The sequence below is a fragment of the Lissotriton vulgaris genome, chromosome 1_1 (genome assembly GCF_964263255.1).
Source record: "Lissotriton vulgaris chromosome 1_1, aLisVul1.2, whole genome shotgun sequence".
In the NCBI taxonomy this organism is placed as follows: domain Eukaryota; kingdom Metazoa; phylum Chordata; class Amphibia; order Caudata; family Salamandridae; genus Lissotriton; species Lissotriton vulgaris.
The window spans coordinates 925,811,781-925,838,041 of NC_141685.1; the positions used below are offsets into that span (position 1 = coordinate 925,811,781).

General features: G+C 44.9%; 1 protein-coding gene across 1 annotated transcript in view; it reads left to right on the forward strand.

Annotated features, from left to right (window-relative positions):
- Positions 1-26,261, forward strand: part of LOC147748185 (riboflavin-binding protein-like) — a 128,102-nt gene that overhangs the window by 49,984 nt on the left and 51,857 nt on the right. The window contains exon 2 of the mRNA XM_086959099.1: positions 22,066-22,225. Coding sequence (XP_086815225.1) covers positions 22,072-22,225 — 154 coding nt within the window. The 5' untranslated portion in view covers positions 22,066-22,071. The remainder of the gene's footprint in view (positions 1-22,065; positions 22,226-26,261) is intronic.

The following is a 26,261-nucleotide window of genomic DNA, read 5'->3' on the forward strand; positions in this document are numbered from 1 at the left end:
ATCCGAGTTAATCCAGGCAGTGCTTTATGGAACTTGCAACGATGTATCTTCCTCTTAGAAAATGCGAGATGTTACTCATTTAACACTATCTTGAATTCATGGGCACCTTAACATATTAAACATGATAGGAGTGACGGAGGTGGGAGCTACAACGCCAACTATTCTGCGAGAGTCTTTGAAGCGCTGCGTTCAGTAGGTGATAAGGATCTCTTGAGTGGAATGCAGCAGAAGCAAGAGCCCTGCGCCGCCCATAGGGCCCTCTCCAGGCCGCTAACAATGGCACTGTGTCCGCGCACTCCACAGAAGGGCGTACGCGAGGACAGCCAAGCCTCGGGGTCAAGGCAGGAATTTGACAAGGACGTGCCGCACACTCCCGGCCATGGCAACAACTTGGATTCTGGATGCGCACTGTTCATTCTGGTCCACACGACAAGAGGCAGCTCCATTATTGCTACTAGTATCAGGATTTTGGGATATCCCATACGGACAACCAAACACAATCACTCTGGGGCATGACACAGGTGCATATTGCCGTCCAAAAGGTAGCGTGATCTACGCCAGAGGTGTTTGCAGTACGGCAAAAAACGATCAGACCAAGGGCGAAGGTTGGAACAGAGCCAACACTTTCACTTGCACATTCTAGGTTCCCAATGCGAACAGAAGTTTTAAAGTACATAGAAAAGCATTTCCTACAGCAAAAAGTGATTGCTTGGCCGGGGCTCCCCGCCACGTTGGTTGCCTCCTAGCCCCCAGCGGTGCTGAGTAAACAGTTTTTATTTTCAATCTTGGCAAATGGGGGGTTCCCGGCCTGCTGTGTGTGTCCAATCCGTGGTGAATGAGAGGGGACTCCGTCAGGCATCCATGAAAGGAAAGCCCTTATTGTTTCGGTGACTGTGATGTCGGAGTATTCTGTGAATATGACACGAGGTAAACGGAGGGAGGGGGAGGGGGGGGCGGAAAGGCACGGAGAGCGGGAGGGGGGTCGGGAACGGCCACACACGAGGTAAACGGAGGAGGGGGGGCGGAAAGGCACGAAGAGCGGGAGGGGGGTCGGGAACTGCCACACACGAGGTAAACGGAGGAGGGGGGCGGAAAGGCGCGGGAGGGGGTCGGGAACGGCCACACACGAGGTAAACGGAGGGGGGGGGGCGGAAAGGCACGAAGAGCGGGAGGGGGGTCGGGAACGGCCACACACTGACAGCGGGAGGGTGAAGGGCGGGAACAGACACACACACACGGACAAAGCAACAAACTAAAAAACAAAGCACTCACCTGGACATCTTCCGGCAGATCTCTTGCTTCCTGCTCTCCACTCCTCCTCCCGATGACGTGGTGGAGGCTCGGCCGGCTGGGCCAATCCCAGCGCGGCCCTGGCTGGAGGCGGACGGCTGCTTCCTTCGGCTGGCCGGCCTGAGGAGAGGGAGGGAGACGGGCTGCCACGGAACGGGAGGGAGGGGCTATCGAGCGACTTTTGTGCAATGTCCCGAGCAGGAAGGCAGAGGCAGGTGCCGGCAATGCCGGACCAGATTCGGGGGCGTTCCCGGCTTTTGGCTGACGTCGCATGACGTCGGCAAAAGCCAAAGAATCTCGGGAACGCCCCCGAATCTGGTCCGGCATTGACGGACAGGCCCCTCGTCCAATGGCTAGCCTCCATTTATGGAGCTAGCCAATCGGAGGAGGGGGCGTATCCCGACCCACACACACAACTCAAGAGGTTTTTTTGGCACATGCGCAAAGCGCATGGCCAGTCAAAACCTAAAAAGGCCGTAAGGATAACTGCCTGCTAATAAATTAAGAACATATATCAGAATTCATCAAGTAGTCAATACATTTCACAAAACCACCTACCATTCTTAAAGTAGTACCACGGAAAGCAGCAGCACTGGGCGCAGGCACCGCAAAAGGTACGAATGTCCATTTCGAGAAATAAACGACGAAGCCAACTTCTTTTTTTGTTCAAGAAGCTTTATTGGGTTTTTTTAATAATGAAAAACAATACAGAGGAAATGAGGGGAGAAGACAAAAAAATCGAATAATACACGACAGTCTGATGGGTAAATAAATGTGGTGCACACAATTGTTCATGTTAAGTACATGAGATAACAACAGACATACAGATCAAATGGGTTAACGACTCAAAACCTTGATGGCAGAGGTAGTCAACTTTGCTTTGAATTGTCGGCCTTTGCTAATCTCCTCTCAAAAATGTTGAGTAAAAACAACGTTTCCCTTCACCTATGAGAGAAGATGATTTAAATAATCTGGTTCCGGGCTCAATGTGGAATTGCATGTAATGTAAATGTAAATTGATACTTGTATAGCGCACTACTCACCCGCAAGGGTCTCAAGGCACTTGTACGAAAACCGCTGTGGAACCCATCCTGGCTTTCCCTGTGAGGGGTCCACTCCTGGGCACCCCCAAGGTGGAGGCCAGGCATCCTTAGCGTTGTGGGGGCCGTTGTGGAGATTAAGCAAGCTATTGCCCAGAGTTGCAGAGTGGGACCCATGATTGGAATAGGCACCGAGGCGAGAATTATCAGGCCCGTGGAATATTTGAGCCCAAGACCCACCGAGGCGGGGAATTGAACCCTGGTCCCAGGTTAGACCTCTGCATCAGGGTCTGCCGCTCTAACCATTGAGCCACACTTCTCCTTTACAGCCTTCATAAAAGGAAGTTATCTAGCAAGGCCTTAATTTCAGACTGAAATTAGGATGCTGATCCGGAGCTTGCATTGCAGGCTCACCGGTTTGTTTACTTCTTTTCTACCTGCAGCCAAATTACAGGCTTCAGGAAATCTTAGATAACCAATTGAACCCGGAGACATAGCTTCAAAAGTGCATTCTGAGAGTTACTAATCTGAGCTCGGGGATAATTTGGCACCGCCTGGTAGCTGTGGAAGGGAAAAACAGCTGAAACCCATTACAAGGAGCCTTATCATAGCAGGAAGATAGTTTATCTGGGAACGCTGTGTAGCCACAGATAAGAGAGGGCATGCATTTAGCTTTCCGTAGGTCTAATAAATGTGTCTTATGGCTTCTGCTTTTTTCCATCCATATGGCCAAGCAATTGTACCTGCTGGATCTTTCTATGGTAAACTCGTAGAGGAACCATTTATCTATTCTGTAGATGCTATGACAAAAAACTGCAAGGTCTGAAATTTAGAATTAATTGGCTTATTAAAACTGGTATTAATGAGACTTAACCTTTGCGCAGACAGTGTTAACATGTGTAAAATGACAAAATAATGAAGTAAGAAGATCACAAAATGTGCAGCATTACGCAGCATAATTTACTTTTTCTTGACACCTAATTTAGCCAAAAATGTTGCATAATTTGGTCCTCTCTGCCACATACTTCCAGTGACCCAGGTTATAATCCAAACCCCTAAAGCCACCGAAATTCCCCAGAAAAGAAACACCCTCACCCATCCCCCAGAGCACAGATCACATCTGCACCACACCTAATACCACAGACATGCTTTACATGGTCTGCACCACTGCTCAGTGGTAAAGCTCATTCAGCTGGCTTTAGGGAGAATGAAATGATGCCAGGACCTGTGACTTGCTTGTCTGCTCTATGCAAACTCCTCTGGAGTTTCCTGCCATTTATCCTAAAAATGATATTTAATCTGGAGGTCAAATATAGTTCAAATCCAAAACATAAAAATGTGTAGAGGAGTTTGTGGAGAGTATAATATGTCGGCCAATTTGGTGCCCTTAGTGACCATCTTGAAATTGCCGAAACGAATTGCAAGTTGGAACCAGTATTTTGCACTCTTTGCGTAGCAGGATGGCTCGTGAGTTACCCAATCCCTACTGACGCATGCTGTGATCTGCAAGTCACAAGTTTGAAGCAGCCATTTATCCCCAGAGGTAGGTACATTGAGACCAATAAATATGCTAACATGAACATGTTAACAACAACAATAATCTTAAAAAATAAAATGTTAGTTGAAACTCTCTATAAAATCAAATTGTTATGTATGGCTCTCTTAGATAGCCTCTATCATTTATTTCAGTTTCTAAATGTCATAACGCACTGCTATGACATAGCAATAGTTGATAGCAAAACTGTCAACTCACCTCCCTGAGAGTCTGTCAGTGCAGTGCTGCTTACCTGCTTCGACTGACAGCAGAAAGCTCAGCTGCAGGAGGGAGAAGGCAAGGTCATGGGGGTTGGTCAAGGATGGCAGGTAATGTTTTTAAAACTTTTGGGACAAGGATACATAACAGAGGCCATATTATATATGGCTCCTCCATTTCTCCTCTGCCACCGAGTAGCAGTTGAAAGCAGGGGCAGACAATTTTGGGGGCCATACAGAACATTATAGATGAGTAAAAAGAAAATTGTGGGTATGTTTTTCACCTAAAGGATCTGAAAGCCCTCGGTGAAAAACATTTCCGTAATTACCTCCCACCCATCTATAATTCTACATATTATTCTTAGTGAGGCGTTCTCAATTTCGGGTGGTTTGCAAGTATTCTAAAATGGTGGCTGAGTTTGTAATCCCAGTATATGCCCGTGAGGAACGGAGAAACGCAGAATATTTAACCCAACAAATATATATTTCAGAGTATATTCAAAGCATTTGGAAAATTTCAAGGCTCTTCTACGGCAGGTGAAAGCCTAGGGTTTGTTTCAATCCGGACTCTCGAAAGGGAGCAGGGGTTGTCATGTATATTTTTTGGTTTTGATAACTACATTTTTCCATTATATTCTAGCAGGGACATTGCACTCGGCTGAGCAGCAACTCTCTGTAATCTCATATTCCTTAAACTATGCATGGACTATCAGTTCTGTTCGCTGAATATTCTGCACCAATATGTGATTCAATTCGTAATTAGAAAATAAGTTATCAAGCCTGAAACACTTGGGGCATCAGTGTCTCTCTTGGGACACCAACAATTTCGTGGCAAATAAAACATGAGGCTTGCTGACAAGAATGGGTTGAGTATAAACCTTGAAAAATCCAAAGTTATGGTATTAAACTAACGGAACAACAAACGCCATCCCAGATGGATGATGGGGGGGGCAGGTTGCTGAAGACGGCTGAGGAATACAAGTACTTGGGAGTAATATTTGACAGGAATGGATTGTTCATCAAACAGAAAGCAACCATCAAAGGTAGAGGGACCGCATTGGCAGTTGCATTAAAAAATATCAAGCAAAAAATAACTGGCCCCAGTCTTCTTCCACTACTAGAAGTGCTCCGAGCGAGACTCTTACCTTTGATCACTTACAGCAGTGAACCAATGAGAGGGAGAGACGAGGTTACCTTGGACAATGTGGGCACCAAGGCAATAAGAATAATATTCAATCTCCCGCAGTTCACTTCGCCAGCTCAAATAAGGCTAGAGTTTTGGCTTCAAAAGCAGCAAATTTCACGGAATGCTGGTTCAAAGTAAAGGGAGACAAGCCAGGCACACTGAACTCATGCTTGTGGAAGGAAATCACAAGGAAAAACGACAGCCCAGCCATGTGTTACCTTCAATCAGCAATTAGGCTGCTTGCTCTACAGGATCTATGGGAAACTAGTACATCTTTAAAATGTTTCAAGGCCCTGGTAAATAAATCAGTAAAGATTGTATCCCTCGCAGAGGACAAAGCTGCCCTTAGCAGGAGGGCCCGCAACTGGTTTGCAATTCAGAGCTATGTGGAGACAAAGCCCCAACCATATCTAGGAACAGGTTTCTCGAGAATCACAAAAGAAAGATTCTTGCTTCTGAGGTTGGGAATTCTACCCGCAAAGTGTCATCTTCCACTGTGGAAACACACAGACATTTCAAACCATTGCAGATCATGCGGAGACATCAATGAGGATGTATTACATCTACTATGCATCTGCAATGGCTTGGGAGCGGCACAAAGACAGCTATTAAAGCAGCGCCTGATTGCAAGTCAGGTACGATCGTGCAGGGAGGCGGTAAAGGCTTGCTTCGAGGGCAGCAACGTCCGGTTGGCCTGTATCCTTGTCCGGTTTATGAGTGCAGCAAAAGCAAAGTTAAGCTTGGAAGTTCTCTAACAAACTGGCCTCTGAGGAATGTATAACAACACTGTTCATAAGAGTCTCTTCTGGTAATTCTGTTTATCATCACGGTTTCCACGCACTCTCTTGTGGCCACCTTGGGCTAGTAGCCAGCATAGCGACATTCATTTTATCTATATACATTTTTATTATTGTGTCATCCCAGGCTCAACAACATGGCCATGGAACAAGATGATTACGTATGTGGGAATGATTTGGTAAGGGGCGCAACGAACCAGGAGAGCAAACGATTCGATGAACTACAGACTGCTACCGTCAACAACAAACTTTTTGTCGCCGGCTACAGTCCTAAACACTATTAAGGACTGGGAATACACAGGACCCCCCCAGTAATTAAAACTCAGACAAATGCTGTGTTTTGTGCCATCTTATCCTCCTTACTGGCTGCATCGCACACCTGGTTTCATTCCCTTGCAATTTTATGGAATTACTGTAATTTTTTAAAAAAAACAGTTACTAATTCTAGTATTACCAATGATGCCGTTTTGTTTTTTTAAACATATGTTTTATCTGTTTGCAAAGGTTTGAATTAATCGTGCAATAAAGTGAATTTGATTTGATTTGATGAGGCTAGCAATATGTGTAACTTCCTTTGCTCACTCCTCTGCAGCACTTGAAAGAAGATCAGGAGAAATGTAAATGATGCCAACATAGTTTCAGAATTTTCGTATTACACGTGGAATGCAAAATTACTGAAATTATGCCATTTCGCCACTTTATGTGATTAAGCGTCATTCACACTAAAAATGTACCATGAATGTGTCATTTGCAGTAAAAATAAATTATAGCAATCGCACAGCAACAAAAGAAAGTGAGCAATTGTGGTTCGTGGTGTTTTGCACTTTTTTAGCACAAAATGTGTCCTTATGTCAAAAATTACTTCAAGGATGCTTTTCGTGCCAAAATATATATAGTGGTATGACGGATTTGCATTTTGCGTAATTACACACAATTTTGGGTAATTTTACCAAAATGTTTGCATATTATGCAAAAGCAAATTATGCAAATTTCGCACATCCCTTCTTTAAAGAACACTTAGAACAGTAGAACCTTGAATGAACTCCTAATAGAACACTCCAGTTCTTTATCCTCCTCTTTTTTCTGCTGCTCTACAGGAGACAGATATCTTCCAAATAATTTCTCTGAGTGATTTTTAGAAAGTTAGATTATTTGTTTATGGGTATGAAGTTATATTGGTATGGTGGATGGACTTCCAATTTATGAAAACATTTCATTTACAGTTATTTTGGTTCTATGAGCCTTGACTGTTAATGAGTCAACATCATTTTAGTTTTAAAGCAGATTTAAAAGTGGACGTGATGCATGATGGGCAAGTATCCATACTGCCTACTTGCTGTATTGCTGTATTGGATAAGGAGACCATTGAACAAGGAGGGGACCTGGCTGATAAGAACAGAGTGTTCTCGTTCAGAAGCTGAAGAGAAAGGGAGCATGGCACCAAATGTAGGTCCAGAGCTCTTACCATATTTAAACTTGGCAGAGATCAAAGGAATTGTTTGGGGCGTTCATTCAAGCAGTGCTAAGATACATTCTTTGATGTCCTGGGAGTGAGTGATTGAGTGTGTGTGAGTGAGTGAGTGAGTGAGTGAGTGTGTGTGTATATATATATATATATATATATATATATATATATATATATATATATATATATATATATCCGCTCCCAGGTTCCTTAATGTTAAAGAACCACTCGGACACCTCAAGTGCTGTAACTTTGATTTAATAGCAAAGGGAAAAACGACGCGTTTCGGGGATTAGCCCTTGATCAGCGCCGGCTTTGGTTACTCGGACCGCCCAGACAGCCTTACACTCTTTCCCGGCACTCGTGGAGCAGAATATATATATATATATATATATATATATATATATATATATATATATATATATATATATATATATATATATATATATATATATATATATATATATATATATATATATATATATATATATATATATATATATATATATATATATATATATATATATATATATATATATATATATATATATACATATATATATATATATATAAACACCACAGCAATGCCATGCGCTCTCAGTAATACGAACTCCACAGGACACTCCACAGATTTCAAGGGTGTTTATTCACAACACGTTTCGGCTTTCAGGCGAAGCCTTGTTCACGTGAATGTAAGTGCACAAACGGAGACTAAATAAAGCATCATAGAACACCGTGATATATATTTATATATATATTTGGTACAAAGGGAAATGCATATTTCAAAGGCAAGGAGGCTGATATGACTCTTTTAGACAGGAGGTCCAAAAGGCAATTTGCATTTTAGGAAAAGCAAATGCTGGTATGATTTCTAAGTAGTATATGGTGGTTCTCATGAAAATTAGTCCCACGTTGCGGGATTTGGTAAGGAAAGAAGCGGGTGAGGAGACGAGAGATCTTTTTTTCAATGGAATGGGTAAAGGTGTAGAGGTATGTGCGGCAACTTTAACCACCAGAGGCACAAATATCCATGAGCATGATCTTCAGAAGAGGTGATTTATATTGCACGGACAGGAGGAAATGGCAATTTCTCTAAGTTGCAGTATTCTCGGGGAAGAAGAGCATATTGTGTCTCCCAGTGCCCATCAGGATTCTTTCCCTTGAATTGCTGTGGTGGAACGAGTACAGCCTCCAGAGGTAGAGGCCAGCAAACAGGCTCTGCAAAAGGTGAGTGCTGAGGTTTCTATTGGTTCTTCACATGGGAAAGTGGGAAGCAGGTTGAAGGGCTTTCTGGTGAATTGGCTTCAATTCACAGGAGCTCCTTATTTGCTGGAGACATTTCAAGTTAACAAAACGGAATTCGAGAGAGAACCTGCACAAATAAAGGAGCTTGTAGAGTTAATATTTCCAGGAGGATTTGAGACTCATGGAGGACGAGATAGCTCAAATTTTAGAGAAGGGCAATTGGTGAAAGTGGAGTACAGGTGTAAAGGGTTTGTAAGCATATTGCTCTTTGTGAAAAAGAAGGACAAAATGTAGCATTGCATAATACATTTGAGGCAGTTATGCACAGTTGTTGTTTCCAGGCATTTTGAAATGAAGAGTATTCACCAGGGATGTGTGAAATGTACGTAATTACATAACATTTCAGGAAAATGATATGAAAATGCGTGGAGTACGGGTAGTTACAAAACCGAAATGGACCCCATGCAAAAACCCATGTCAAGCTAAATAAATAGGCCAAAAAATACAGGTCCCTCAAACATCTACTGCTCAGATTATGGTCGTTGTCGTTTTTCTTGTGGTTACATGCTACATTTTTGTGGCGAAACGACGCATAATTATGTGATGTGGCATAATCGCATATTTCAGGGAACTTCACACAACAGGCATAACATATAATTATCAAAATTAATTGAGATTTGCCTGGGGGTTTTTTATTTACCCTTTAAGGAATGTGCTTCAGGATGGAGGTCGGTTAGTGAAGCTAGATCTCATAGATGCAAATTTTAATTAATTTGCAGGAGAGTCATTCTGTCGGATCGGGGAGGGGTCTGAGGACTACTTCGATCACAGGATGAAGGGACTGTCTGTCACCCCCACAACAGCAGACATTAGTGAGTGGTCTTGGAGCAGCAATTCTTGCCTCTGTCTCATTTTGTGCCTCTTAGCAAATTTGTTTGGGGAGGGCAGAGGAGTAGAATCTTAAGAAGATATCTTGTGGCTAGTTGGTTTCGTTCTTTCTCCTCTCTTCTAACCTCTGATTGTTCCTCTTCTCCTTTGACTAAATAGAAGGGAGTCGAGGAATGTTTCAATTAAGGTGATATTGTTTATGATGGTTCTCTTAACATGTTCATATTGCAATATTTAAGGTTACGCCTGCTCTGAGGCTCTATAACTTGCATAATGATAATTGCACGGGACCCCAGTGGGGCTCTTGGGAGATAAGGAAAAGTTACTCACCTGTAATCCTAGTTCTCTTTCAGTGGAATCCTCATGAAAGTCAAAAGCACTAAATAGTCCTACCCACGGTGTAGAAAGTGATTTAATAATAGGGAATACCACAATACATCTGTTTGTGGGGAGCCCTAGTCTTGAAAAACATCTTTCATCTTTCAATACCTCATTGTATAGAACCCAGTTGTGTTTTTCTTAAAATACTCGGCTGAGTGAATCTGCTATTATGTTCTGAACACCTGGAAGGTGGACAGCAATTATTGTTCAATTCCTGCCTATTAACCATTTCCATATGATTTGAGCTTTGAGAGACAAAGGTCTCGAGTAAGTTCCTCCCTGTTCAGATAATACATTGTTGTATTGGATTTACAGAAAAGGTCTAAGATACAATACTGCACTTATTTATGTCTCCGGAATATTTTTGGCTTATGGTGCGAAGATCAAAGGAAACAAGACCCCTTATTTTCCTAAATGAGTGAAAGAAACTTTCACAACAAGCAACTCCATAAAAGATTTGATCCGCACACAAAAAAGTAAGAAAACAGTTCCACCAAGATGTCGTAGTTTACATATTCCTTTATTCTTTGAATTATAATTTCTTTCTTCACAGTAGCCAACTCGTTTCGTCCTGTTTAAGGACTTCTTCGGGGAACATCAACTGTCCTCTGAGTAGTGCATGTTTTCTTCTTACTTAGGTGCCATCCACCTCGTATTATCCTTTCTGTATCACTGGGATATCATAAGCCCCAATCTCAATAAAGTATTTCTAGTGTTCTCTTCTATGTTTCCCCTTCAAAGTAGTGGCAACACTAAGAGCTGTGTTTCCGTTCCAGAGATCCGAAGTGTAGCAGGTATTTTAATGATAAAGCTCCTTGGGTGAAATCAAGTCATGGTCGACTCATAAATCTCCTAGGCGTAGGAGATTTATGAGTCGACCATGACTTGATTTCACCTAAGTAGCTTTATCATTAAAATACCTGCTAAACTTCGGATCTCTAGAACGGAAGCACAGCTCTTAGTGCTGCCACTACTTCAAAGAGAATACATTGTTGTATTGTCAGTCTAAACAAGAAGCAAGTTTGTTTCTATTGATGGAAGAAAAGACTTCAGAGCAAAATAAACAGCTCTCAATTCTAGAAGACTGATATATGATAGGTATTTTCTTTGTCCGACCGTATCGTTTGGATCTGCAAGTGTCCCATATGAGTTCCCCATCCTTGGAGAGATGTGTCTGTGATCAATGCTCGTACTGGGAGATCCTGATGTAATAGCAACAAGATATTCTTTGATTGTTTACACCATGGAAGGGATTGAAGTGCATTCTATGAGAGGGTCAGTTTCTTTTTCTGCGGTCAGAGAACTGATTCCACTGGTCTCCCAGGCATTGTTGCAAGGGCCTCATGTGAAGTCTTACATGTGGGACCAGAAAAATGTAATATACCATTGAACCCAGCAAGGATGAAATCTATCTTGTTGTTGGATGAAGACTGTGTAATAGATTGTGGCTCTTCAGACCGACTGATGATAAGCTGTCCTCCAAAGGATAAACTTTTGCAACTATGTATCCAGTATTGCTGCAAGGTTGTATTGTTTGTACTGGGTAAATTGTAGATTTTCAGAAATGTACTCAAAGACCCACATATGTTAGCATTCTGTGACAAAGTTGGAAGTACTTGCATGTCTCTGTCGATGATATACCTATAAGTAGCCAGTCATGTTGGTATAGATGGATGAATATTTTTGGTTTTCTTAGATGGTCTGTGACGACTTCCATACATTTTGCACCTTTTCGAGGAGCTAATTTCAGTCCGAAAGGTAGGACTTTGTATTGGTAATGTTATGAACCTACTATAAATCAAAGAAACGTTCAATGTTTTGCTATTATTGGAATGTGAAAGTAGGCATCTTAGAGGTCTAATAAACACATACAGTCTCACTTGGTGTAGTTGGGGATAGATCTGATGTAATGCCAACATTCAGAATTTGTATTTCTTGATGTACTTGTCTAGTGCTCAAAGATCAAGAACAGGTGTGAATTCTTCTTTTGGTCCTTTTTTTTCAAACCAAAAAATATCACGAATAAATTGGCAATTCTCTTCAATGGTGAGGAACCTCCTCCACAGCATGTTTTTGCAATAGATTGTCTACTTCCTTCTGCAGTAAGTCTTTCTGATATGACAATATTTTGGATGGTGGAACCTGATGGAACTTGAAGCGAATAGAATATCTACTCTCAACACTAATCAAAACCCATTTTTTGTGATTAAACGCCACTCTTCCAGATGTTTGACAATACTCCCCCCCTCCCACCATATGAGTGACTGGCAGAGAAGGAGGAAGTATATTCTCATCGTTTGGCCAGGGGTTTTCCTGCAGATACAGATTATTGCCGCTTGGTTCCCCTACCTCTGGAGGATTTATGAGGATGGTAGGGTTGTCTCTCCTGTGGTGGTGCTGCTGGTGAGACCACTGAGGGGTTTGAACCCTCTGACAGAAATATCTCCTATCGTAGGGCTTATACCTCCAACTGAATTATTTTCGCTTCTCTAGACCAACAGCCTTTACAGTGTCCATCTCTATCTTTATTTGGGACATCTTGCTGCCTACAAATACTCAAAAAGTGTGTTTCCAGAAAATTTAAAAATATAAAATGAAATGTGGTGCTTCTATTTGAGTCCAGTTAGTCTGAGCCACAAATGTTCTACGTGCACAGATCGTATGACAATATCCATGGTTTGATACCAGGCCGTCTTCATTTAAAATCTCCTGAAAAGTCTTGCCTATCTCCTTTTGGGAGTTTTTCTGTAAATCCTTGTAGCAAATCCCACAGAAATCTATCATATCTTCCAAACAGAACAGAAGCACTGGCAACTTCATCGTAGATGCTGATGTGCCACACATCTTTTTCCCCCAGCTCATCTATTTGTTTGCTTTCATCATCCGGTGGTATGGAAGAGGCAGGAGCCACAGTGTGAGACTTTTTTGTTCTAACTACAATGACCAAATCTGGAGGATGGTCTTCTTTAAGGAACAGTGGGTCCTAATCAGGTGCTCTATATTTTTAAGAAGTTTAGATGGAGCAGACTTCATTGATGCAGGCACAGGAAATAACTGCATAGCAGGTTCCAAGAGGCCGGGAACTAGAGGTAGTAATAACCTTGCTGCTGCTCTGTGATGGAACGTCTCAAAGATAACAGATTATGATCTACTAGAGGGTAGGTATATCAATATTTACTTTTTCTGCCCCTCTTATGGAAACCTTGTTAAAAGTGAGAAGATCATCTACTGGAGAAACTCTTAATGGAGGTGTATCTGTCAGAGTAGGTGAATAGCCTCTTACTGATGAGCAAGTAGTGGTTGTCCAAGATGGAAATCTTCTGTGCCGAGATATTGACCTCCTGCTTGATCTTCTAGAGTGTCTGAATGCCGATCTATCTTTTGAGGTTCTCCCAGATCTGGAACGATGACTTCTGGGATTCCTAGATCTTTGCAGAGATGTTGTCGGCTTCTCAGGGGCCCTTCAGGAGTAGTAGGGAGGAGGTGGTTGTGCAGATGGTATGCATGTTGAAAAATAAGTCGACATTGATCTCATGTGAGATGGAGTCTTTAAGATCTGAATCTCAGGTGTTACCCATGTTGGTGAATAGGTGCTGGAACACTCCAAGCTAGATGTATGTGGCACACTCCTGTGTCATAAACTCTGAAGCCAGTGTGGTGATATATGAAGGTTGATTGGGATCTAGCTCTTGATGTGGAGTGAGGTATAAACTTAGTGGCAGATGGTGAATATGCTGACAAAGAATGTGTTGTATGCTTTGAAGTTGATTGTTTGTCTTTCAACGTCAACGTTTTTGGCTATGTTTTTGACATCATGAGCAGATGGCCTGTTGACTTTGATGACGAATGGTGCGTCAATGACAAACGCCGAGGGTATTTTAACACCAATTTCTCGACGGCATACCCAATGAGGGCAAGTAGGACAGTAGCTGTTCTGTCCTCGACACCATGCTTCTCGACGTCAATCAGGAGCGTCTCCTATTTCTTTGATGATGTCTCTCTTTCAATCACCATTTATGGGAGTCCTTGGAGCGAGAGGAGGGCTCTTATATATTGCCTTCTCTCTTTTAGCTTGATTTTTTCACTGTCCTGGAGAGGAGTTCTTGAAAACTTCTGACAGTGGATACATGTCTCTGGGTGGTGATTTTCCAGTAGCCAAACAATACAGATAGAGTGAGGATCTGTGAGCCTTCTTCTTTCCCCTAGAAGGTCGCTTCACAAAAAGTGAAGACATTCTTGACAAGAAAATACTTTATTTTTTGTAAAAAATGATGTAACTGCACAAAAATGTCAAATGACTGACAAAGTAAATGTTTTAGAAAGATTTTACAATGTTTTTAAGCCAAAAAGGCAGAGCTCAGTGCCACAGGATCCTATCTTCAGGAGCGGGAATAATGTGTGTGGAGGGGGGGTGTCCCCGCAGACTGCATAACTAGTGGCATACAGTTTGAGCTGGGAACTAGCTTACCCTTGTGAGAAGTTGGCCTGGTATATGCTGACTACTAACTAAAGTGGGCACCCTGTACCACTCCAAAAGACCCTTATGGTGATTGGGTTAAAGATAACCTTTATGAAAGCTATCCTAGTGGTAGCTATGGAGAGCATCCTTCAAGTTAAGTCTTGAAGGAATGTACAGCAGCTTGTTTTACCAGATCAGAACCTCCTGAATAATCAAATGAAAGGAGAACCACACAAGTGTTATATAAAATATATGTATTTATTACTAAACACTCTCTACTACCCTCTATACAAGATTAGGGCACTTAATCAATAGAACAACAGTAAATAGCCCAATATGCAGCGGGCTTCAGGGGGAGACCGAACCATATAGTAAGAAAATGGTATAACAACGACTTCACTAGACACAGTGCCTAGAGCATGTGGAATTGCTGGGACCCTAAGGAACCACCCAAAGGAGTGACACAGGGAGCCCACGGAGGACGGGTGCAGTGTGAGAACACAGACACGGGTTCTGTACAACTCTATGGGAAAGTCGCGCTTGGAAAATTACAGTTTAAGGACACTTCAGAGAGGACTTCAAGCAAACCCTTGGGAACATAGAAGGTTCTAAAGCCAGCACCCTTGCGAGTACCGAGGTACCCGTGTTACCTATCCCAGAGGAGCCGAGTGCATAGGGGTCAACTGGTGTCAGAAACCTTAGTCGTTTTCAATGGCGTTTTGCGAAAAAGTGCTGTTGCCGGGAAGATGAAGTGTCCAGTGGAATCCAAGCCTGTGTCTGAAGTGAGAAGAACCTGAAAGCAGAGGAGACAGAGCCTGGGTCACCTCAAGGGTGACCAGGAGCTCGGTAGATGAATGTCCACCGATTTCGGGTGCTTCAGGTGTGAAGATAGGATGCTTGACTCTGCAGCCACGGGGACCAGGAGATGTCGACGATGACCAAAGTCTGAAGGTGAGCTTTCCCACGAAGCATGTCGAGTGCTGGGGGAATAAGTGTCCGGATTGAACACCAACAAGCCTTGGCAAATGCAACCCACGGGGCAGAGGAAACAAGTTAGGGTGAGGACCAGCAAGGACCAGGAGACTCTCCAAGCTATGGTGAGTCAGGGCACGTCTGGAGCAACCAGGGAAGCCCACGGGAAATCAAAGTTACACTCGCCAGGACCCACAGGCCAACGAACCAGGGATGGCGAAGCAACCTCGAGCTGAATCACAAAGCACCAGCCCATAGAGCACTCATGGAGTGGAAGCTGGAAATCTTCCGTGGAAATACTGCTCGGGGTTGGGACGACACGGAGGCCAATGCACAGCCTCGGGGATCGCCAAAAAGCATATGCTGCTGCAAAAGTACACGGTGCATAGGGATTCAGGTTGCACGGTCCGCAAGAGGGTTACTGGTCTCACGATTGCTGAGAGATCAGATTGACCTCGGAGATGCTCTGGAACCAGCCTCCTGTGTTGCAGAAATCTTCGGAGTCCTCAGGAGCTCGGGAGATGCAAACCAGTCAGATGCGTTTAGGTGCCTGCTGCTGCAGGGGAGTAACTCCTTTACTCCAAGGGAGATTCTTCTGTTGTCCAGCGAAGTGTAGACGGTCGAAGTACTTGGTTTCTGCTTGCAGAGTTTAGTCCAGGTGAAATCCAAAGTCCTGTAGTCAGGTTTCTCACTTTATACCCAGGGAAGGAGTTGGACTAACCCTGGGGACCCTCCTAGGGGATGGACAGGACAGAGGGGTGGCTACACCCATGTCCTTTGTCCAGTTTCATGCCAGAGCAGAAGCAAATGGCTTCTGCAACTGGTTTGTGCTGGACTATGCACGGGGACACTAAATGTGCCCCCAGTGCAGACTTTCTGGCACCCTCAGAGTACACCCACCCAGCCCCAATGTACTAAAGCCTGTCTGGGAGGTGGTCACACCTCCCTGTGACACGAAACCTATTGTCAGGCCTTCCCCTGCTCGAGCTCAGCTCAGCAGCAGGAGGGCAGACTCGTGTCTGTGGCTGGCAGCATCCATTTGGTGCTGCCCAGGTCGAAAAATCTGGTATCCGGTAGACCGGTGACCCACAGTAGTGGTTCTAGAAGGGAGGAATAATACCTGCCACACCAGTTACTGGTGTGGAGGTATGATTCCAAGGTGTTTGACACCAAACACAACATGTTTCTAAGCAGCCGTTTTAAAGTTAGCATTTACCACGACGTAATAATGCACTGAAAATATATATGGTTGGCTGCATCACAGACAACCCCAGAGAAGAGGTTCGGAAGGCTAAAGAGGGGCTCTGCTCATGCAGGGGCACCCTCTCACACAAAACCCAGCACGCTGCCTTCAGGATTGATAAGCAAAACACACAAGATGATAGACGGAATGTTGCACATTGGCAAAACATTCACCCCCAGTCCCAGATCTGGGTTTAATCCATTGTTATTTTGCTCACCACGCCACCCCAGTTCAGACATGGCCATATGCTAATCAGGCCATGTCTGATGGATTAAACTCTGGGTTTAATCCATCGTAATTTTGCTCACCACGCGACCCCAGTTCAGACATGGCCATATGCTAATCAGCCTTAATCCTGTGCCTCATGGGAACAGACAGGCCCGAACTGCCAAGCCATGTCTTCCCTGGAACGGAATCAAGCATCCTAGGACCGGTTTCTGGCTATCAGCTTTCATCATCCAGGATAGCTTGACTCCAGTGGAGTAGTGAGCACGGGACCCATGTCTAGGCATACTCTTCTCACATAGGGCGAACAGCAAAACACACAAGATGATGGATGGAATGTTGCACATTGGCAAAACATTCACCCCCAGTCACAGATCTGGGTTTAATCCATCGGTATTTTGCTCACCATGCCACCCCAGTTCAGACATGGCCATATGCAAATCAGCCTTGACCCTGTGCCTCATGGGAACAGTCCAGCCCGAACTGCCAAGCCATGTCTTCCCTGTACTGGAGTCGAGCATCCTAGGACCGGTTTCTGGCTATCAGCCGTCATCAGCAAGGATAGATTGACTCCAGTGGCGTAGTGAGCACGGGACCCACGTCTGGGCATACCCTTACCACATAGGGCAAACAGCAAAACACACAAGATGATGGACAGAATGTTGCACATCGACAATTGATATAGGTTTGTTTGCCATAAGTTGGCAGGGTATGCCCAGATGTGGGGTGGTGGAGTGAGCTAAAGAATGATGATGGATTAAACCCAGATCAGTTCACTGAAGGTGAGTGTTTGATTTGCTTGAACGCTTCGTCCATCATCCCCTTTGGTATGGCTTTGTTAGCCTTAAGTTGGCAGGGTATGCCCAGATGTGGATCCCTTGCTCACTTTGCTACTGGATTCAAGCTAGCCTGGCTGATGATGGCTGATTAGCCAGAAATCGGTCCCAGGAGGCTTGTTTCCGGTCCAGGGAAGACATGGCTTGGCAGTTCGGGCTGGACTGTTCCCATGAGGCACAGGGTCAGACTGATTTGCATATGGCCATGTCTGAACTGGGGAGGTGGAGTGAGCTAAAGAATGATGGTGGATTAAACCCAGATCAGTTGACTGGGGGTGAGTGTTTGATTTGCTCAAACTCTCCGTCCATCATCCCCTTTGGTATAGCTTTGGTCGCCTTAAGTTGGCAGGGTATGCCCAGATGTGGGTCCCTTGCTCACTTTGCCACTGGATTCAAGCTAGCCTGGCTGATGATGGCTGATTAGCCAGACACCAGTCCCAGGATGCTTGTTTCCGGTCCAGGGGAGACATGGCTTGACTTCCCATAAGGCACAGGGTCAGACTGATTTGCATATGGCCATTTCTGAACTGAGGTGGTGGAGTGAACTAAAGAATGATGATGGATTAAACCCAGATCAGTTGACTGGGGGTGAGTGTTTGATTTGCGCAAACGCTACGTCCATCATCCCCTTTGGTATAGATTTGTTCTCCCTAAGTTGGCAGGGTATGCCCAGACGTGGGTCCCATGCTCACTTTGCCACTGGATTCAAGCTAGCCTGGCTGATGATGGCTGATTAGCCAGAAACAGCTCCCAGGATGCTTGTTTCTGGTCCAGGGAAGACATGGCTTGGCAGTTCGGGCTGGACTGTTCCCATGAGGCACAGGGTCAGACTGATTTGCATATGGCCATGTCTGAACTGGGGTGGTGGAGTGAGCTAAAGAATGATGATGGATTAAACCCAGATGAGTTGACTGGGGGTGAGTGTTTGATTTGCTCAAACATTCCATCCATCAACCCCTTTGGTATGGCTCTGTTCACCCTAAGTTGGCAGGGTATGCCCAGATGTGGGTCCCTTGCTCACTTTGCCACTGGATTCAAGCTAGCCTGGCTGATGACGGCTGATTAGCCAGAAACCGGTCCCAGGATGCTTGTTTCCGGTCCAGTGAAGACATGGCTTGGCAGTTCGGGCTCGACTGCTTAGGCGTGGTGTTAATATGTTGCAACCTTGTGTCATTTATTTTCCCCTTTCCCTACCTGCAGGGCAAAGTACAATCTGAATGCCATGTCGCACGATACTGCTATTGGGCTGATCCAGTTCGCACTGGACTCTGGGGTGAATTTGAAGGAGGTAAGCCATGCCCTCTGTTGACACCCTAAAAGTTCAGGAAGTAGTGTGCCAGCCTCAGAGTTGAGTGTGTGCTGAGGGTAAGAGCTTTAGTGGTACCAAAGGGGGTGGTGATGGACGGAGCATCTGAACCAATCAAACACTCACACTCAGTCAACAGATCTAGGTTTAATCCATCACCGTTCTTTAGCCCACTCTGCCACCCCAGTTCAGACATGGCCATATGCAAATCAGTCTGACCCTGTGCCTCATGGGAACAGTTCAGCCCGAACTGCCAAGCCATGCCTTCCCTGGACCGGAAACAAGCTTCCGAGGAGGCAGGGGGAGGGGGAATGTGAAGAGTGAGGGGGAATGTAGATACAGTTAAATAAAAATGACTCAAAACTCAAAGTGCAAACAGTACTAACAATAAATCAACATCCAGCCAAATACTAAAGAAAAAGTACTATTTTACTTCTAACTCTACTCAGAAAATGAACTGCAACATTGAAATGTAACAACACAATCCCCCCCAAAGGTCAGGTCTCACTCTTTAGTAGTTGTTAGGCGGGTCCCTGTCCCACCCATTTTGAGTTCGAAGTCTAGGATGATTCCAAGGTTGCATGCGTGGTCCGTGGGGGAGGGTGGGTTGCCGTGGGCGGTGGTCCACCAGGTGTCGGGGTGTGGGCCCATGGTGAGTACTTCTGGTTTGTCTGTGTTGAGTTGTAAGCAGCTGCGTTTCATCCATTTGGTGACAGCTTCCATGCCTTCTTGGAAATTGTGTTTGGCTGCGTTGGCTTCGTTGGACAGGGAGAGGATGAGTTGGGTGTCATCTGCGTATGAAACAATGTTGAGTCCGTAGGTTCTGACGATGGGAGCGAGGAGAGCCATGTAGATGTTGAAGAGCGTTGGGCTGAGGTAGACCGTACTCTATCACCATGCTTTATTGTTCCCACTGGTGAGTATCCTAGAGGAGTTGTTTCCAAGTTGACCACTGAGTGCACAGGTTATAAATACTTTTGTACATTTATCATCCATCTGGGGGACACATTGTGTTTTCTATATTACAGCTAAGCTAAAAAATAATATTAAATAAAAATTGTATTCTGGTTCTGAAATCTGGTCTTCAAATGGTTCATAGCTTAGCTCCAGCTTACTTCATAATAATTACTATTAAACATGGATGCAAAGAAGACCGGACAAAATATCTGTCCCTGTTTACAAAGTTGCTTCTAAGGTCAGCACTGTTTTTCAGTCTTCGTGTGGACAAGCCGACTCCTTGATCTTAGAATGGCCTTATGGTGGGGTACAACCAATAGACAAAACCGTTCTTGATCTAGACCTACCCACTCACCTTTAGTTTCAATTTGGTCTAGCACTTGGTGGTATGCGAGTTGCAATTCGATCAACGCATTGAGATTGCTATTGGTTGAAAGCACTACACAAGTGTAGTCAATCTGTCCACCAGTTCGCGCTGCACTCCTCTTCATCCTCCAGTATGGTAGAATATGGGGTATTTACATCTGCCTCAGAGCCACTAATGGTGTCAATTACAAAACTAGAAAAATGATTCTCTCTGAGTGGGGTAGCAGAATAACTAATAACTAAATACCAATACATCCAGGAAACTAAAGAACTAACTTCTATATATTGAAATCAAATACAGAAAGTGAGGCTTATTTATCTACTCTATGAAAATGTGGATTAAAAAAAGGCATCATGGAGATGAATTGCAGGATACTGAAAATCTAAGAAAACGAGTTTGTGTTCAGCAATGCAAACTTTACACACCGGACAGAGAGCAGCACAGGGCATGCAACAGTGCAACCTCCTCTCGCCCAGAACAGTCATACCACAGGGAGGAGCAATGCAAGATTCCATCATGCATAGTTACACACAAACCAGTTACTCCACAAGGGCACATGGTACTGCAGGCAACCATCACACAAACAGCTGTGCAAAACGTACAGCAAGGAAGCAGCAGTGACAAGTCTCTCTCACTCCTTAGACACACGCCACGGAAAGGGTACAGTACAGGAAGCAGCAGAGCAAGTTTCACACACACGGAAAATGTACAGCACAGGGTGCTGAACTAGTGGCATCCATCACACATACACACACACACACATACAGAACAGGTACATTACCTCCTCATAACTCTTCCTCGCCACAAATTAGTGCTCTAGCTCTCCCATCCCTTCCTAACATGGCCGACCTCCTTCACCCCTGACCTATTTTAAGAGGAGGCACGACCCACCCCACTTCCTGTTCAATTACTAAAACTCAGCACCCAAAAACCATGAAGCCGATAGTCAAACAGGGATGGGAAATCATGAAGCGAGGAAGACTACACTCGGAGTAATGAAGATTACTGGTAAGTAACTGGGGCATTAGAGAAAACAGCAACGCAAGCTTCCCTTGCACACGGGCACCAAAGCTATGGAAGGGCAGCATAGCTGCAATATTTCCTCACTCGCACTGCCTCACACGCAGAAAAGATGCAGCACAAGAAACAACAGTGCATAAAAACCGTACAGCACTAACAGTGGTAAAGTAAGGCCCACAGACAAAGCAGGTAGGCTAAAATCGAGGGTAGCCATCTGAAAAATGCAACGCTATCACAAATGAATGGGACAGCGGTGAACAGGCGGTCATTGATAACTTCTGAAGTATTCTGGACTTGGCCACATACATGGCAGGCACCTGACAGGCCGCCAGCAGTGTGTGAGTAAACAGTATGAATGCATTTTTGGTTTTTCTAATGTCCATCGCTCGCCTGGGGTACACCCTAGTGTTAAAGAAGATATGTGTATGTGTACAGAGCTGGCGCGTGGGTGGGCGCGGCCATGTTTTCAGCGCATTCCATGGGCGTGTGTGGGCTCAGGTGCAATTTAACGGCAAAGCTCTCAGGTGGTTCAGACTGGGGGCAATGAAAGAGAGCGCGCGAAGAACGCGTCGGCCGGCGGATGGATGGGGTGTCCCGGCATCCAGAGCTCACCGTCTCCATCTTTCTTTCCTGCAGGTCACCATGAGCCCCCTCCAAGCAGCTCTGGCCGCCGCCTGGATCTCCACCCTGCTCTGCGGGACCTCACGGGCCGAGGACAGCTGCCTGGCTGGCGGCAAGCACAAAGTGGCCCCTGGGCCCGAGCCCCAGCTCTGGGAGTGCCAGCTCTACTCTGACAGTAAGTCAGCTCGGTCTGTTTGGGGTTTGTGAGGGGGAGGGGGAAGGGTCGGGGGGGGGGGGGGTCGAAGCGTGGGGGGTCGGGGCCCGGGGGGGCACCTGGGTGCATCAAGCCTCGCGCGTAGGAGACGGGAAATGGCGAGCTTGGATTACTGAGCAAAGTAAGGCCATCTGTCCTATATATGCCAAGTCCGATTAAGCCTCTCCCCCCCCCTCGCCCCTCACACATATGCTGAGAGCTACTAATCGTGGCCTCTCGCGCTGCCCTCCAGACCTTAACCCCTTTGATGCCAGAGTTGCGTTGGTGCAACAAAACATCACGGGCATTCTCTGTCTTGGGCGGAGGGTCGAGCAAACTGGGCAATGGGCGCTTACACAGGCACACACATGTGATGTAGATGATTTCATCATTAGGAAATGGTACGTACGTATTCATAATCTAAGTGATCTATCATGAGTAGTATCTGTGAATAGGCAATTCATAAGTTTCAAAAAATAAGGGAGCCCCTGAAAGCTCTAGGAGTTTCTAGGACAGGGAAACAATTATAACTGAAGTAACATTCCCAAGCAACTCGGGGCCATATGAAAACCAAGTCCTATACATGAAAAGGTAATAACTCCATAAGCTCAGTGTACCACACAGAACAGTTAAAAAAGTATCATTTTATTCATATAAAAGTTAAAAATCTGCCATAAACATGTTTCAAACATCTACTACATGTCAGCCACTTGTGGTTTTACCACTTGAATTGTCAATTTCTTTCCTTGTTCTTGATTCATTGCAATTGTGTGTTCCATGTTTAAATTGGCTAGCGTGGTGTATATATTATTGTATGTCATGCTATCTATGTTTTATTATGCATTTTTATGGCAGATTTTTAACTTTTATATGAATAAAATGAGACTTGTTTAACTGTTCTGTGTGGTACACTGAGCCTATATAGTTATTACCTTTTAATGTATAGGACTTGATTTTCATATGGTCCCGAGTTGCCTAGGAATGTTACTTCAGTTATAATAGGGAATTCATATACAGTAGAATATCTCCGCTTAAGCAATATCGCCAGAACATTAAAAATTATATATTTTTCAGATGAAGAAAAACAAATCTACCTAAAAGTTGCCAGATGTTGTCAGGCGCAGTTTGTGAGGGCTTTAAGGGAAAACCTATCCTGATAGCTGAGCTGGAGAGGCTTTGAGGGTGTGTTTCCCTAGATCTTTTCCTTTGAGCCTAAGGTGTTGAGGAGACAGACCCAGTCCTCCCAGCACAGGCCAAGATGGTGCCTGGGTGCGCAGCACTGTTGCTCCTTACCAACTGAGAAGTCAGTATTGTTGTTAAGTGTGGGGGTGTTTTTTCCTTACCTGGCATTATTTGAGACTACTGTGGCGCTCCTGAAAACGGGAGGTGACTAGTGAAGTATGGCTGTGACGTGTTGCATCAACGGTAAACAACCTTTACAACAAAACTTTTACAACGCACTACCATTACGACACAAGTTTTACAACGCAAACAATTACAACGCATTGCGCTGGGGGGGGCGCCCTAGGATAGGGCATAGGTTTAATGTACTATCCAACACCTTCCCTACTATCCACGGGGACTGGAGTTGGAATAGTAAATTAAACTATTCACTATCCAGCGCCCCAAAGCACTATGCGTTGTAAAGGCAAGCATTGTAAAACCCGTGTTGTAAAGGCATGCGTTGTAAAAGCATGCGTTGTAACGTCATACATCCGCATCAACTCCGGATCCTTGATGCATTGGAGCTTGAGAAGAAGTAAATGTTCTTGTTGGCTCTAGGAGGGTGCAAAGGGGAGCCACATTAAGTAGGCCCACAAACATTTGTGAAGCAAGCCTCAAAAGAACAGAAATCTGCAGGCTCTTGGGACCAACAGAGGATCTTTCACTTAAGGCATCCATCCCGTAGGGTCCTGCCTGAAACCCCAGGGGAGGTTGAAGATGTACCGTAGGACCACAAGATACATGGTAAAGGGGTTGAGAGGCTCAAAAATGGACGCTCGTTTTGAAGATCTGTCATCATGGATTGCTGGAATGATGACCGGGCAGTGGCGGCTATACCGCTAAGGTGGTGCACACTAAGTGCACATGACTGCTTGGCCGGCTGTTTCGGCCGGCCAAGCAGTCATGCGCACTTTGCATATTCCCCACTAGGCTGTAACGGACAGCCTGGTGTGAAATATTCACAGGCTCCCTGTACCGATTTGAGTGCCGATCCACAATCCAGGGGAGCCTGTGTGCCGGGTGCTTCCTGCAGCTTTTTCCGGACTGGATTCAGGAAGAGCAGAGAAGCAGGGTAGAGACGCGGCCATTGCAAAAGGTAAGTGTTTTAAAAAATATATATATTTTCAACCCCTTCCCCGAAGGCCATGGTCTGCGAACTCCTGGTGCAAGCACTATTATGGTTAATATAGGAGATGGTTTACAAAGAAAGTCTGTAACCCCTGGAGCTTCCATACAGAGTGGTTTAATTTTCAGATCCTTCCAAATCTGAGCAGAAGGAGCCGGGGGAGACAGCAAGATGAACAAGTTACTTACTTTCGGTTATGCTTTTGATGCTGGATACTCTATCAAACTGCACATTCCTCACCTTTAGAATATCCCCTGGCCTCAGATTGGATAGGAAACTTTTACACAGCAGTGTTCCAGCACATTGAAACTGCTGTCAGTTTCTTTCTTTAATCTGTTTGTGCACTTAAGCGAGGAGCCAAAAAGCCAATCAGAGTATTAGTTTGCAGATTTCTTCCTTGGGACCTTTTTAGATGCAAAAAGAGACGGTTCCACAGAACGGTGAGCTGAGAGTGCAGTGAGGAATCAGCGATTAGATAGAGTACCAACCAGAAAGAGTGCTACTGAAGGTAAGTAGCTTTTTCATCTAATAGATACTTCTAACCGCAGATGTCTCAACTTTAGAAAAGATACAGAAGCTGAAGGGCCTGAGGAATGGGCTCAGACCTAAAAGTCCTGCAGGACCGAATGGCCGAAATGCCCTTCCCATTAGACCTGGTTGTCAAGAAAGTGGTGATTTGTGACTGTGTCTGTGGACACCTGTGTCATAGCCTACAAATGTAAAGAACAGGCACTTTCTGTGCCAACAGAGTCCTAGCCCTGGTGGAATGATCCTTTAGTCTTTTTGAGGACTGTTTTATGGCTACTGCGTAGCAGATCTTGATGCAGAGGACTATCAGTTGTGATTCTTTATCACCCTTGGAGAAGGTGTTGGGCCAGGCCTCCTACAGGGTGGTCATGTGTCACCAAGATCAAACTAAAGCGGTTTGGAGGCTGATGCTACAGAGTTCAGGGGCCAGGAAAGCTCATTGTAGCTGGTGAACTAGGTGCTGTATGTTTGAATCACATCCCAACCTTGAAAGCACTGGGATGCCTGCAGCAGGGGCAGGGGGCTTAGCACTGTCTGTACACCAACCCAATAGAGTATCATCAAAAGGAACGAAATTGCTGGGGCAACTGCCTTACAAGGGACAAAGGCCCAAGGAATGTATTGTGGCTCGACTCTCCCTTACATCTTCCCATGGCGGAATTTGCCTTCACCCCAAACAAACTAGACCTGTCAAAAGGCTTATTCATAAGGGATGATTGGACATCCCCTGAGAAGCTCTAAATCTCATCCAAGTATGGTGAAGGAGCACCACACTGGTGCAGTCTGCTCAACCCATACAATCAGGAGAATCCAGGCCAAACCTAATGACGTTTGTTGCTGCATCTCGACCATCCGGAATTGTTTGCACCAGGGAGGCCTGTAAGTATTGAAGGACTTCCTCCAAGATCTCACCAACTATGTCCCAGAGTCTAAAACCTCAGCTGCACATCTAATCACAAGAGCAAAGGAAGCCCTTTCCCCCGCTGGGCTGCCAAAAGAAGGGGCAATGCGAATCAACCCAATTCATAGTAGGTATCCATCCCGCAGGCCTCCTGCAAGCCAACGTAGAGATTGCCATCATGATATTAGGGGGCACATCATCCCCATCATCTGCTGAAGGAGTCTTCATATGACTTTGAG